At 49.9% G+C, this 15591-nt stretch overlaps 1 protein-coding gene across 1 annotated transcript in view; it reads right to left on the bottom strand.

Moving 5' to 3' along the window:
- Positions 1-12891, bottom strand: part of C1QL1 (complement component 1, q subcomponent-like 1) — a 20558-nt gene extending 7667 nt beyond the window's left edge. The window contains exons 1-6 of the mRNA XM_006897879.1: positions 12763-12891; positions 9292-9345; positions 9060-9129; positions 2558-2796; positions 377-427; positions 166-234 (exon numbers count right to left, since the gene is read on the bottom strand). Of these exons, the coding sequence (XP_006897941.1) occupies positions 166-234; positions 377-427; positions 2558-2796; positions 9060-9129; positions 9292-9345; positions 12763-12891 (612 nt within the window). The remainder of the gene's footprint in view (positions 1-165; positions 235-376; positions 428-2557; positions 2797-9059; positions 9130-9291; positions 9346-12762) is intronic.
- Between the last annotated feature and the right edge of the window lie 2700 nt (positions 12892-15591).

Below are 15591 nucleotides of genomic sequence, written 5' to 3'. Positions count from 1 at the left end.
CGCGGCCGCTGCCACCCGCCCGGCTGCTCCCGCCTCCCTGCGCTGGGGCCACCGCCCCCTCGGCCCGGCCAGGCCCCGCCCCTCCGCGCATTTCGGCGCACGAGAGGTGGGGTTGAGGGCGGGGCCGGCTCGTAATTGGGCGGTGTACTACAAGGCCCCGCCCACCTCCCCGGGAAGGCGGGACGGGGCGTGGCTTCGAGAGCGAGCCTCAGAGCCCAAGGAAAGAGAGGGAGACTGAGGAAGAGACAGGCTGAAATGGGCAAGAGGCTAGAGGCTGAAAAACCCGATAGTGACTCCCAGAAGAAAAGGAAGAGAGGGCAACGAGGAGAACTAGAAAGCGCCGAAGGGGACCGAGAGAGGAGAGGCTTCGAGGTACCCTCACGTGGAAACCCCAGAAGTTAGCAAAGCAGGCGCGAGGGACTACTTCCTGCAGAGGACCGAGATGGGGAAGGGTTGCCCTGGCCTGCATGGGACAAAGAGAGCAATTGAGGGGAGGACAGAGCCGGGAACCAGGACAAGAAAGAGGGTTATTAGAGGGAAGAAGAGAGAAAGGAAAGGGGCCATCTCGCGCACCCTGGCTCTGTAGACCCTACTAATCAGGGAGCCTAGCGGGCCGTCCTCCTAAGCACTGAAAACAGCAGTTCCTTTCTCTTTTCTGTTTCATTGCTGCTCCTGAAATCACCTTCCCCAGGAGGACCAAGATCTTGGTTCCCCTACTCCCAGATGCTCCTACCTCATAGAACTCAAGGCAGGCCAGACTTTTTCTTGGGCCTTTCTCTTCCTCTGACCACTCCTCTTCTCCCTCATTGTTTTTTGGTTTGTTTTTTTTTTTTCCTTCTCCCTCATTGTAGACTAGAGGGTGGAAACGGAGATCCTAAGAAAGTGAGCACTCCCACGTTGCGTCTCCGTCTGAGTATAAGGAGACATCTTTGGATGGTGGTCCCCATTCCCAGACAGTTAGACCCCAGCCCCTCAGCCCTCTTTCTCCTCCTCAGGCAGCTCCTTAACTCTTCTCATCATTAGATTGTATAAGCCTCTTCTTTTTTTTTTTTTAAATTTTGTGTACGTGTACCGTCAAATCAGATCTGACTGGTACAGGAGGATATTGCGCCTCCTTCTCCGGCAGAGCGTCTGGGGGATTCGAACCGTGTTCCTCTGGGATTGCAGTGCAGTTTCTTGCCACTAGGCCACCAGAGCTCCCCTGTATAAGCCTCTTCTCTTCCTCAAATGCAATAAAGTGTTTAGGTTGCATAAACTGAAATGTGTCTACTCCCATCAAAATATTTGTCACATTATTTGAGGCCCAGCTCGTGCTGCTCCACTGCTTCTCTTCCAACCCCTCCCTCCAATCCAGCCCATTAGGGGCGGGTTTGCCATTCAGAGCAGGACTGGCTGCTGCACGGGAACACACACACACACAAACACACACCCGTCTCCTGCCCCAGTCTCCTCACTCTCTAGAGAAGCCCCCTCCTTCCCCTTCTTGATCCATCTTAAAGTCCATAGGATTTCCTGACCTTTTTTGCTCGCTGAGTTACTTAGTCTTCCTGATTGCACCTAACAACAACACAACAATGACTAGGGGGAAGAAGCTGTGCTGCAATTTCAAAGGCACACAGTTTTAAATTCCTCCTGTGTGATTTACTGCCTCTGAAAAACTGCTGGAGGGTCAGCTATGGGCCGGTTCAGACCTGATGGCACACAACAAGGACTAGGGGAGGGAGATCTGGTGACCTAAAACTGAGGAACATAGCTGCAAATCCAGAGGCACATGGTTCAAATCCATCAGCTGCTCCACGGTAAAAAGATGGACACTCTCCTGTGTAATTTACTGCCTCTGAAAACCTGCTGGAAGATCAGTTATGAGTCAGTTCCAAGCACCAAACAAGAAGCACTAGAAGGGTGAGAGAGTAGTATGGAAAGAGGAAAGGGTGTGAAAGGTGGGGGGGGCTGTGCGCCATCAGGGGGTAGGTGTAAAAAGAGGCACCATGTGAGAGAGCTCTCCAAGGGCTGAAGACTGAGCGAAGGTTAGTGTCCCAGCTACATCAAAGGTGGAGCTTAAAATGCAGTAAATGGCGTTTATTCAGGACTTAAGAGTATGCCAGACTCTGTGTTAAATGTTTTAGGTGCAAGATCACCCTTAATGTTCACAACGGTCCACACACTTAAAGGTCCTTCTCATTATTCTCCTTCTAAAGATAGAGAACTTTGGCTCTGGGAAGGAAGTTCAGGGACATGTCCAAAATCATACAACTAAGCAGTGGCGGAGCTGAGATTCAAGCCTGGCTCCAGCCCTTCCTTTTTCAACTCGGTTACCACCGAAAGGAAGGAGGGTGTTGAGTGCAGCAGGTGCGGAACGCAGGACCTCAGACCTCTCCCCAGCTGGGCTCCGGGAAAGGCGTCCTCAGCTCTCGGCTATCAGTCCCTGTCAGTTCGACGACCTATCCTACACCGCGGTCTCCCTAGCTTAAGAGCGACAGGGCTGGTGATCCGAGGCCCACATGCACGATCATTAGCGTGTGGTTTGTACAGACAGACCCCCTCCCCAAGCACGCACGCACACGGCCACTCCTGTGCGGTGAGGCTGGTACTCGGCGGCGCCCCGCAGTCCTCCCAGGACGCGCGGGGAACAGCGCCGAGCGCAGGGGCGCAGGCGAGGCGCGCGCAGCCACCCTCGCGCTCGGCCCGCGTCGGAAGGCGCACGCACGGCGGCCAGCGCCCCGCCCCCGCCCGCCAACCCGCTCCCCGGGCGCGGTGTGGCGTCTCTGTCAGCCCAGCCGGATTCTCCCCGCTTCGCTGGAGTGGAAAATAACGGCTTCAAACTTTGCAAAGAGGAGCTAGTGCCAGCACTTTAATTAACAGCCATCTTGGCCCTCAAGCCTGGGCCACCCGCTCCGCGCCTCCTCTCCACCCCGGGCTCACCAGGCGCCACCCACACCCCCTCGAAAGAGACACCTCTCTCCTCCTTCCAACTGTGGGGGCCTCGGTGCTCTGTGTCCCTTTTGCTGAAGAAATGGAGCTCATGGCTGATTGGAGAACGGTGCTCCCAGTTTAATTCCTTGAAGACCCCCAGATGCCTCTCTTACGACTGAAGAATCTAGAATTAGAGACTTGCATGATAAAACCAGCTGGTGATTTTAGGCAAGTCCCCTGACCTCGCAAGTTCCAATGTCGTCCTCCATTGAAAGGGTTGTGAGGATTAATTGAGATAGGATGTATGTAAAGCAGTAGACTCTGCGTCTGGCACCCAGTAAATGGTGGCTAATACAATAGTTTGCTTCATCCGTGTTAAGAAGACCTGCCCACCATCATCCTGTGGACTGTTAGAGTTGGAATTAGAAAAGCAGACAGTGGTTAAAGAGGGAGCTAGTGAGGGAGGAAGAAACTCTGGAGTCCTAGGTCCCAGGGTAACCTCTGTGGAGGTCAGGGCTGGAGGTATTCAGAACGCAGAAGGAGAGTGTGTGAATGGGTATGGATCACAGTTGAAGCAGCCCCGCGTTTGGTTTGGTTTTCCATCTTACAGGTGGGGCTCCTTCATCTCCTACAGCCCCCATCTTTTCAGGGTGATGTGTGGAGGAAGCAGGAATGTGGGTAAGGCCCTTTATTTATGCATGGCTGACTTTAGGAAACTGAGTGACTGTTCCGTGTTATTTTGGGGTTCTTTGAATGGATGCGAGTGGGTGTGAATGTGTAAGAGACTGTGTTTGTGTTAGCGTGTGTCTGTCTTTGTGAGTGATGAAAGGGGTGCAGGGCCCTGACTCATCATCAGCTAGCAAATCTTCATTCATGAATTCAGTTGTTCATTCAGTAAATATTTACTGAAAGCACCAAGGTGGTTGTGGCTGTATGTCTAAAACTGAGAAAGACCTGTACAGTGGACCTGGGGAAACTCACTGCTTGGTAGCAGGCATGGGCAGACAGAAGGGATAAATGCTGGGATAATTATTACAGGTAATGTTTTCCAAGCACTTGCTTAGTGCAAAGTCCTATTCTAAGCATTTTATATAGAGGTTCTCATTTGGATTTAATAATGGATTAAAAAGTATTATGTCACTTGTATATTATTTTATCAATAACCCCATGATGTGGGTACTATTGTTTCTCCTGTTTTATACCTGAGGAAGTTAAGGCTTGTAAAGACATTGTACTTGTGGTGTTATGAAGACAGGTAAAGAACTCCCCCCCCTGAAGTCCAGGAAGGCTTCCTATAATTCCATATTAATTAGCTCATTTTGTACAGGACACATCACATCTTTTGTTAGCACAGGACACTAATAAGAACTTCTGTGCTCATGGAAATTTAAGAGTACTGAAGGAAGATAGATAATTGAACAAGCAGTTGCTATTCAGCCTGACAAATTACATTGCCTGAAGATTGTATATCATGTTATGGAAACACTCAGCAATGTCACCTACATTCATCTGCAGATAGGAGATCCCCAGAGGCTTCCTGGAGGAGGAGGTAGTTCAATTGTGTCCTGAAGGAAGAACAGGAGTCTGCAGGGTGGAGAGAATGATCACTAGTGTTGGAAGAGGGAGCCAGGGAAGCAAGCTTTATGTGATGTATATGGTAAGACTTAGTCTTACACTGCCTTATGGACTGTGACCAGGAGTTTGTCATTTATCCTAAAGGCAATAGGAAACTACTGAAGGGTTTTAAGTGGGCAATTGTTATAATTAGATTAAAAGAAACACTCTAGCTGTTGTGGGGAGACAGGTTTAGGGTTTAATATAGAGTAAGAGTGATGGTAGATAGGAAGATAACTGAAGTGGTTTCAGTGGTCTGTGTGGCCTGACCTTGGAAGGCAGAAGGCAGATTGGCAGCCTCGATGACAGAGTGTGTGCGGGAGAGGCAGGAGACTTCCAGGCTTCTGAAAGGATCTTGAAATGTTTATTAAATGAATGAAAGATGGATGAATGTTGTTGTCATTACCTAAGTGCCTGATAAATGCTAGGTGCTTTACATCACGCTGATTCATTTAATCCTCAGTAGAAGGCTAAGGAACAAGAATTATCATTTCCATGCAGTGGGTAAAGGTGCTGAGGCTCACAGAGGTTAAGTGACTTACTGGGAGCCAAACATCTGGGAAGAGGGAAAGGCAGAATTAGCAAGGAAAGGCAGGATTAGCACCCAGGTCTGTTTGACCCCAGGTGGGGGCTTTTCATCTTGTACCACTCATCCCAGCAGCTAAATACCTGGCATGGGTGCAGGGAATCAAGGAAAGGTAAAGGTGCTTTAGGGAAAAAGAGTCACTTGGGTCAAGATCTGGGAGTAGAAAGGGGATATATGTTGTTGTTTCTGGTTGAAGTCACTTGTTTTCAGATGCTTTAGGTAGAATAAAGAGCTGGGCATTAGGAAGCAGAGACTGACTCTCAAGACCCAGTCTCAAGGCCCAGTCAGGCTACCCCTTTGCCTTGTGAGTTTGAGGTAGTCTCATCATATCTGGAACATTCTATTTCTTCTTCTAGGTTAGGTGATGGTCCTGGGAAGTTCTAAGAGGTTGTTACTCTCATGTTACGGACAACTCCCTGTTGACATCCATTGAAATATCTTCAGTCTCATCTTGACATTTTAACTTAGATACTTGCAGATCTTGTACATGAGGGAAAAGCTCTCATAATTTTCCATCTTGCTTTGGAATGAAGCAATCTTGTCAGAAAGTATGAAATAGTGAAAGTTGAGTTGTGGTTTGAGGTAGGGACCCAGGACACAGCATAGCAGCCTGAACACTGAACCAATCTGGGTCTCAAAACTCCTTTAAGGAGATTTTCTCCAGGATCCCCCTCTCCCAGCCCCATCTTCTGATAAGCAAGCAGTGGGATGCAGGGGGCAGAGTCTGAACACCTCGATTCATAGACATGCTTCCTCATGCCCCTCTTACTTGGTTTTGTGCCTGGGTCCCCAGGCAGGTCCTTGGACCCCTTATCATTCCCCCTGAGCAGCAACCACCTGCTGTCCACCCCAAATCCCTCCCCAAGGAGACAGCTCCCGCAAAGACTGAGCTGAGGGAGAGGGAGACCTACTCAAAGGGGCAATCTCCCCTCAGCCCAGCTTGTGTCTCCAAGCGGCATGTATAAATAATGAGGCTCTGCAGCCCCAACAGGAACCAATATAATGGCGGGTGCGCAGGGTCAGCTGGAGAGACAGATAGCAAGATGCAGGAGTGACAGGCAGTGCAATTATGCTGAGCCTCCTGCAAAGGCAGCAGAGAGGGGGCCCTGTCTGGCCAGGGAGGTGTACAGGCTGCCATCCCCTCTTATAGTCCCAGCCCCAAGGCAAGCAACTGGGAGGCAGGGAAGCAGGCTGGAAAGGAGCCCTAGTGAGATCAGGGAGGGTGGTGGTGGACAGCGGGAATGGGATAGAGTATAGAAGGAACTGAGGCAAGTGACGGGCAGCTGGTTTCCTGGGTTTTGAGGGTCTGAGGAAGGAGGTAGCAGGGAGATGCCATCTGGTTTTCAGGAGCTGGGGAAGATTTCCTCTCTGGAAGCTCTGTCTCTTCCAGGATAAACCTCCTCTCTAATTCCAACCTCAGGAGACCACTTAGAGTCTGGAAAGACCCCCTTCCTTAGTAAGGTAGGAAAATTGACAAACTGGAACAGAAAATGGCTTGCCCAAGGTCGTAGGGCCAAGCTGAGGATGAGTCCCAGCACTGTTCAGGCCCATGGTGGGAGATAGATTGTGAGGTGAGGATGAGGAGGAGAAATTGATAGCTGCTTATGTACCAGGTTGTCCCCACAGAGCCCCTGAAGTCAGTAGTTGAAGGGACTGCTCAGAGAGGTCAAGCAGCGGGATGGACATTAGAACAATCACTGCAGCAGCTTCGTGGGCAGCGTGCAGGCCCACAGCCCAGGATGGATGTGACTCTGCTCCCTTTCATATTTAGAGAGGGGTCTCGGAGCACTGCCTACTATACACTTGGGGACTGAGTGACTCAGAGAGATCCTCTGAGGTCTCAGAGCTCTACCTGAGCTTGGCCCACCAAGTCAAAAACCCAAACCCTCTGTCATTAAGTGGATTCTAACTCAGAGCAGCTTGGAAGGACAGTGTAGAATAGCTCATAGGATTTCCTAGGCTGTGAATGTTTACAGAAGTAGACTGATTCCTCGTTTTCCTTCCCAGAGGCTGGTGGTTAGGAATGTCAAATGTTTGGTGAGGAGGCAAATCCTTGATCTGCTCTGCTACCAGGTCTCCTTGCTTGGCCCATAGTAGGTACTCAAACTAAAACCCTGAAAAGTACCAGCCTCTTGGTCAGATGACCTGTGCAGTCCCACGGATTCTGTGTTTACAGGGCCCTGCAGGAAGGTTAATGCTCTTTTGTTACCGTCTTTAAATTCTTCCTAATTTAACAAAGGACTCCACATTTATATTTTACATTGGGCCCCACAAATCATCTAGCTAATCTTGGCCTTGAAACAGAGATGTGGTTTGTTCTTGAAGGGGGGGGTCTCTTTGGGCTCCTCCCTGGCCCCCTGCCTTATCCAAGATGCCTCAGGTGGAGGTGGACACAAGGCCACAAGAAGTTGGCATTTGGTGAGCTTCTTACAGGAGATGGGAGTTTCCTCCCTACAGTGTCTAACCATGCACATGGGGGCTGGAGGCCTTCACCTTGTCAACTTCAGTTTCATCCACAAGGCCTGCCCTTTGTCCATCTGTGTGCCTATCCTCGACCCACACCAGGGATGTGTATGGAAGTAGGTGCCTAAGCCACAAAACCTCTGGTCCTAGCTGGAATTCCTTGTCTGTTGGGATACTGGCCCCTCTGTTTACCTAATCCCAACTCTGCTAGGGCAGGAGGTGCTAGTAGGAGTTGGGGATGGGAAGTTTAATTAGCAGCCAGACCAGGCAGCAGGCGGTGGACACAGAGCAGAGCGGCTGACTTTTCCAGCTATAGATCTGCTCTCTGCTAGGGAGAAGCACTAGCTGGCTAGCTTAGGCTCTGGCTCAGCTATTTCAGGAATAGACTTAACCCTTCCTGCACCACTGACATCTTTGGACCTCTCTTTGCCAGCACATGCCAGCTCCAGACTGTTTCCTCCCTGTCCCTCTTTCCCAGTCCCTGCTTGTCCTCTCTGGAAGCTGAGAAGGTCATGGTTTGCAGTGTGGCAGGGTGAGCTGACTTGCTAAGGGAAACTCACATATCTGACCTCTGGGCCTCCTCTTTGTCCTGGCCTAGGATCTTCTTTCTCTCATCACAGCTCTGGACTTGGAGAAATTGACAGACTTTAATTACCCAAGCCCCATCCTCTCATCTTAGGAAGCTGGGGGTCAGTATTTAGCCCCCATGCTGATAAACACAGCTGGCCTGGGAAACATGAAGTGAGATGGGAAACCCTCTCTTGGGGTCCATCTCTGGTGGACAGCTGTTTGATTGTTTGCCAATCAAACTTTTATATGTGCAGGACCTTGTATCCAGCAGAGTGTCCCACGCAACTAACCAGAGCCCTAGAATGTCACGGGATCCCTCTGCTTGGCTTTCTTTCCCATTCTGATTGCTTTCCAGTATCTTTTCTCAGACAAACCGAGGCCGGATATGGGCATTACTTGGGCAAATCCCAAAGGGGGTCATACTAGGGGCTTGGCAGGCCCAGCAGCAGCAAATCTGAATGTTCTAGCAAGTTAGGGGATGAGATCTCAGCTCACTTGATGTCAGGGCTTCGCGTGCCTCTGGTTGCCTGAGCTGGGAGGCCAAGAACACCCAGGACTCCTGGTTCCTTCCTCAGGTGTCTGCCATCTGGGAATAGGAAGAGGAGTTTGCAACCAAGTGCACTTGGGAAAGTGTGACTCAGAGATCTAGGCATAATGGCCAATGACTACATAAATGGTGGTGCTGTATTTGACATAGCCCTGAACACCAGGTGGACCGGATTGATAATCAGCCTCCCTACCTGAGAAGGGCGCTCTCGTGGGCTACTTCTCCAGGATGTCTGACCACAGTAGAGGCACTGGGGCAAGAGTTCTCTTTTTAGGCCCCTTCAAACTTCTTTTCCTCTAAGTTCCCATTCCTAGCCAGTTCTAGGAGTGACACAGCTGGGTGTTGAGGCCCGATGAAACTGCTTACCACCCCTCAGAGACTGCAGAAGGGACTTTCGTGATGGGGCCACCGAGCTACCTGTCCTTCCGTCTCCGATCTAGAAGGATCCGGATGGATTTATCAAGGTATCTTAGAGACAATATTGAATTCAGAGAGCACCCTCCAGGGATTCAGGAAGGAGTCTCTGTGTCTTTAAAATGTTACCCTTAATTGAGAGGTGTGCATAGGAGACAGGCTGTAAAAGGGGAGATCCTCCCACCATCAGGTACACCTGTGCCAGGGGTTTCCTGAGGCAGAGGCTGCAGAGTTCCTGCTGAGGGCACACAGGGGCACACAGGTAACCTCCGGCAAACCTGGGAGCTGAGCCCAGGAGTCTTGGACCCTGCAGCCAGCCAGCCCTCTCTGTGGCCCGTATTCCTCGCCGCCTGCCTGGCGGTTCCCTCCCTGCCGTTTCCAGGCTGGGAGCCCCAGCTGGCAGAGGATGTCTTGCTCCTCAGCAGCTGGGATTTGTAAATATTTATAGGAACATGGAACAGATCAGTGACTGACAGGCCTGGGGGGGAGGCCGGGTAGGGGCCCAGCCCGGAGCTCGGCAACACCACTCCTCTCCCCCCACACCCTGACCTGATTTGAGGGAGCCCAGGCCACCAACCCCCTCACTTAGCAACACAGGCTTCCAGGCTGCCCTTGCCCATGTGCCCCAGGCTCTGCTGCCGCTCTCACCCGACTCCCTGCCACATGTTCACGCATGGTGCCACCCGATCCCCACCACCTCGTGCGTTTTTTTGACACATATGTGTGTGCACTGTCACACTCACACGTGTGCACATGTGCTTTTTAACTGTCAATGAGCACTAATGTTCTCTTTCTCACACACACATGCCAGACCTTTACACACATGCTAGCTCACACTCATTAGCCTAAGAAGGGGCCCCTGCCCCCGTTACTCATCCCTCCCGTTTACCACACGCACATCTCTATCACAGGTCCTGGAAGGGAACTTGCTTGTTTTCTGTCAGAGGTGGTGATTGTGTGTGTGAATATGGGTGTAGACGGAGTGGGAGGAACAGGTCCTGAGGTTTGGGGTGAGGAAGAGGGAGGAGGAGACAGAAGTGTGGACAGAGGGTCATTTTGAGCTGGTATCAGCCTGGAATGGAAGTGAGACAGAGACAAAGACAAACGGGTGAAATGGAGACTGACAAAGGTCAAGGCAGAGGGAGCAGGAGCTGGGATGGAGGACCCCCCCCCCCGAATGAGAAGCTGTCACATTACTGCTCCAGTGGCCTGTGAGACCAGCAGCCCCCCTCTGCTGGAGCCTCTCCCCTCTGGATCTTGTCACTGTGGCTTTGCTCTGCTGCTTGGGCAGCCGGGAGTGGTGACAAGCAGGGAAGACAGTGCCCAGGGCGACTGGCTGTGCCACTCCGGCCTGGCTGCCAACTCACCCATCAGTGCTCATCTCATCACCCACAGGGGCACAGATGAAACCAGCGATCACCCTGGCTGCCCTTGGCTCCCAGGGCCGCAGCGAGGGAGGAAGACAACCACTGAAAGGTGGGCAGTGCTAACCAGCCCTTACCCAGAGCCCTGGGTCCTGAAGGTGGGCCTGGTGAGCAGGGGCCACTGAGATCTCAGGTACCCCCAACAGTGGCAGGAAGTAGGGCATGGGAGAGAGAGGGGGTGAGAGAGAAAGGAGTGAGTAATAAAGTCAGTCAGTAGGAAGAAGCAAGCATGGTTTTGGCGTAAACCATCTCCACCATGTACAAAAACGCCTTTCCCACACACAGTACCCCTGAGTGCTGGGTTAAATAAATGTCCTCCTCGTCTCGGGTCTCTCTCAGGGTATTAGTTCTGGGGCATCAGTCAGTCCATTTGTGCTCTGTGATCTGGGAGTGAATATTCTATAAAATCAGAAAGGCACAAAAATAATAGTCATGAGAAGCAGGGAAAGTTACGTTGCCTGCTGTTTTCCTGGAGCCTGGGTTTTCATCATCAGTGCCACCCCGGCTTTGACGTGCTGATTGATTCATGCTTTCACAGGTTCATTCATGTATTTACTCAGCAACCATTACTCATCCAGGTGCCAGGCCTTGTGCAGGGGCCTGGGACCAGCAAGAAAGCCAGACAAGGTATTTGCCTCCGTGGTGTTTACAGTTGATTGAAGAAGACAAATCAATGCACAATGAAGCTCGGTTTCCTCAGGAGGTCAAGAGCAGTGTCTGAGTGTTCAGCCTGGGACCCAGGCATCCTGAACTGTTGCAGATGGCACAGAATCCCTCTCTTATTCCAGGATCTTCCTCATCTGCCTCTGTCGGTCCATTCTCCTTGATACTCAGACGGTCTAGAATGGTGGAAAGAGCATGGATGTGGGATTGAACCTCAGCTTGGACACTGGTGGCTGGATGAGTGTGAATAAACCATTTAATCTCTCTAAGACAGTTTTCTTCTCTGTTAAATGTAGTAACTAAAGCCCATTACAGGGGTGGAGAGAACCATCAAATGAGATTCAGTATATATAGCACCAAAGATGGTGCCTGGCACACAGTAGGCCCTCACCTAATTCTAGCCCCTTCTCCTGTCCCTTTGCCAGTGATGTAGGCTGCATCTCTTCCTATCAGCAGGCATTTTGGGGGGTTCAAGAGGACCTCATGTTCTGTGTATAGTCATCCCTTGATATCTGAGACTGGATCATTTCCAAGACTCCACAGATACCAAAATCTAGATGCTAAAGTCACTAACATGCAATGCCATAATATTGCTCGCCATCCACTTCCTAAACAGCATGCCTCTGGAAACTCTGTGAACTTTGAGAAACAATAGTTATTGAAAGGCTTCAGGTCTTTTGTTCATAGGGTTGCCATGAGTCGTGCTCGACTAGACAGCAATGAAAAACAACAACCACCACCACCACCCAGATTAGGTTCCTGGCCAAGGCAACTCATGTGCAGTCACCAGCTGTCTGTCAGAAGCAGCTTGAGGGTTAATAAGATGTTGAACAGGCTTCAGTGGAGCATCCACACTAAGATGGACTAGGAGGGAAAAGATCTGGTAATATGAAAATCAGCAGTGGAAACCCTGTGGGTTATAGGGCTGTGGTCCCATTGTCACCAGGAGGGAACAGCCAACTTGAATGCAACTACAAAGAGTATTTTCATGTAATTTGTGCACATTGTCCCTTACCTATGACTCATCACTAGATTACTTCTGATACCTAATGGAATATAAGTGCTATGTAAATAGCACTCTTCACTCCCTCTTAGCTTCTCAGAGATTGCTTAACCACGTAATTCTTCCTACTCAAATATTTTCCATCTGCAGTTGGTTGAACCCAGGGATGCAGAGGGCTAACTATCACGTTCCACTACTTCATGCTATTCGTGCCCAGCACTCTGGTTCTCCACTAAAGGGAACCTCTTATTTGAGGGAGGAGGGTAGAAAGTCCTGGCTTAGCCTCCTAGAGCACTTGAGATTCCAGAAAACAGCCCCTTTCTTCACCTTGTTTCTCCTCTCTAGCTAAGTTTTGGGGGAGGGGGGAATGAAAGCGTGTATGTTATGGTTGTGGAATAGTGGTTGTAATGGTGGTAGTGATGGTGGTAGTAATGACAATGACAGTAATGCTGAAGTTTGATGGTAGCTATGAAAGTGGTGATTATGGTGGAGGTGTGGTGATGATGGTGGTCATGGCATGAATGATGATGGTGAAGGTCGTGGAAGCTGTGATGGTGGTGCTCACAGAGGAGGTGGTTTTGGTGATGGGGGTAATGACACTGAGAGTGATGGTAGCTATGTTGGTGATGAGAGTGAAGGTGGTGGTGATGATGATAGTGACACCAGTAATGATGATGAAGGTGGTAATAGTCATGATGATGAGGTTCAGAAAGGAGGTGATAATGACAGTGGAGATGGTGGGGATGGTGTAATGATGACACGATAGTGATGGTGCAGGTGGTAGTAATGGCGGAGGTGGTGGTAACAGCACAGATGATGATGGAGGTGGTGGTAACAGCACGGATGATGGTGGAGGTGATGGTAACGGCACGGGTGATGGTGGAGGTGGTGGTAACGGCACGGGTGGTGGTGGAGGTGGTGGTAACAGCACGGGTGGTGGTGGAGGTGTTGGCAACGGCACGGGTGGTGGTGGAGGTGGTGATAACGGCACGGGTGGTGGTGATGGTGGAGGTGGTGGTAGCTATGATGATGGTGGTGGTAACGGCACAGATGATAGTGGAGGTGATGGTAGTTATAATGATGGTGGAGGTGGTGGTAACGGCACAGATGATGGTGGAGGTGGCTACATGGATAATAATAAGGACACTGTTGGTGATAGTGTTGACAGTAATAGTGGCGATGGGAATCCCTTTCAGGTTTCTTATTCAGATTTTGAGATCTAGAAGACAGTTCCGTTTTCAGCTAATTAACTGAGGACTCACTGTGTGCCAGGCCCTGCAGTGCTCACTTCATTTTCATAGAGAGCACTGTGATTTTGGTCTCCTTTTGCAGATAAAGATGCTGAAACTAGGAAACCCAAAATATCTGTAAATTTTCATTAAAATTAATAATAATAATTTTTAAAAAGTAAAAGAAAAATATGCTGAAACTAGAGAGAGTAAATGACTGGCTACAGATTTATACTAAGAAGATGTGGAGAGGTATTTAAACTCTGCATCCTCTTACTCATAGCCCCAGGTTCCTGCTCTATACTGTCATGGTGCCAGCCATACTGCACAAAGTTGTTGTTGTTGATTGCTGTTGAGTTGAGCATGACTTTTAGTGACCCCATGAACAAAAGGCTTGAAGCCTTTCTATAACATTTATCAAAGTTCATAGAGTTTCTAGAGGCATGTTGTTTTGGAAGTGGATGCCGCTCCTTCTTCCAGTTTGTATATAATCATTCCTAAACATTATGTTTCATTTATGTTCGTAAAACATTGTGTTTTATGGACTCTTCCATCTCCATTGTGTTTTCTTCAATAGGAGAGGAAAATCCAGAGATGTTAAGTGGTTTGCCCAAGGTCACACAGCATTAGAAACAGAACCTGGCTGTTTCCTTTGCACTTTTAGGTCTCAGCAGTCACCATCACCATGGGCTGGGATCTCACAGAAGACAAGAACATGAATGCATTACCCTTCACAGAGACCCAGGAGCCCAGGCCTCCTCAGGACTCAGGAGCAGGCTTTGTCTCTGTTGTCCTCCCAATCCCATTCACACCATCTGTGCCAGGCAGCCGGGTTCTGGTTTAAGGGGAGCCTCTTATTTAAGAAAGGAGCACAGGGAGACCTGGCTTTGTCTCCCAGACAACATGAACACTCTAGAAAACAGCCCTTTTCTTCGCCCTGTTTCTCCTCTCTGTCAACTCCAATCTCTCCCTCTAGACTCAGAGTGAGAGTGACAGACAACCCAGCTGCTGTCTGACCCATTACTTGACACTCCTCCCCCAGACTGACCATGGGCCTCTCTTGACCTGGCCACCTTGCTGCAGCATTTCAGAGTAGTATGTTGGTGGAGGGGCATGGCTTGACATCACTTCACCTTCATACAGAGCTCTGAGGTGGTGATCTGGGAGACTTAATTGTCTTACTTTCTTCGTTCTTTTCAGGTCTTGGATCTTAGTTTTCTACTTAGGAAAATGGGTAGCTCGACCCTAACCCATCTGGACACTCTGTGTCTGAGCCATAGTGATGATGGTGCTGATCGTATTGGAGGTGGTTATGGCACCAGTAAGTATAGTGACAGTGATAGTGTGGTCTGGGGGGCAGTGAGCATTATGATGGTGGCGTCAATAGTAGCATCATGGTGATTTAGGGTGATGGCAGGAAAGTGGTGGAGATGATTGTGGTAGTAGAGATGATGGTGGTGGTAGCGATGGTGGTGGGGAGTAGAGTTGGTGGTGGGAGTAGAGACGGTGGTGGTAGTAGAGATGGTGGTGATAGTAGAGATGATGGTGGGAGTAGCAATGGTGATGGTAGCAGTGGTGGTGGTGGGAGTAGATAGAGATGGTGGTGGTAATAGCGGTGGTGGTGGTAGAGATGGTGATGGTAGTACTGATGGTGGTGGGAGTAGCGGTGGTGGTGGAAGTAGATAGAGGTGAGGGTGGTAATAGTAGTGGTGGTGGTAGTAGAGATGATGGTGGTAGCTCTTGTATGTTAATAGCAGTGTTGGACTTCCTGGATGGAAGGAGAGAGGGAGGTCAACTGATCACTGCCTTCTTCTACATCTTCCCCTACTCTTTAATAGTGTTGTTGTTGTATACTGTTGAGCCAAAACCCACCCATAGCCAGCCCTCCAGAAGGTTCTCAAAGGCAGTAAATTGCATGGGAGGAAATTGCTCATCTGTCTCCTGTGGAGCAGCTGGTGGATTCAAACCTCATACTTTTGGGCTGGTAGCATACTTCCTTACCACCAGTTGTTATGTATCATCGAGTCACTTGCAACTCATAGAGACCCTGTGTGCAACAGCTCTGAACCCTGCCGGTTCTTTCTTGAGCCAACCTCATTGCTTCTGATGCATCTATTCCCATTACCCCAGACACTGAGTCAATCCATCTCATCCAGGGTCTTCCT

The sequence above is a fragment of the Elephantulus edwardii genome, unplaced genomic scaffold (assembly GCF_000299155.1).
Source record: "Elephantulus edwardii isolate Elephantulus edwardi_28Jun2011 unplaced genomic scaffold, EleEdw1.0 scaffold00216, whole genome shotgun sequence".
Classification (NCBI taxonomy): Eukaryota; Metazoa; Chordata; class Mammalia; order Macroscelidea; family Macroscelididae; genus Elephantulus; species Elephantulus edwardii.
Note: the sequence above shows the minus strand (reverse complement) of the source record. Positions and strands in the feature narration are given on the sequence as shown.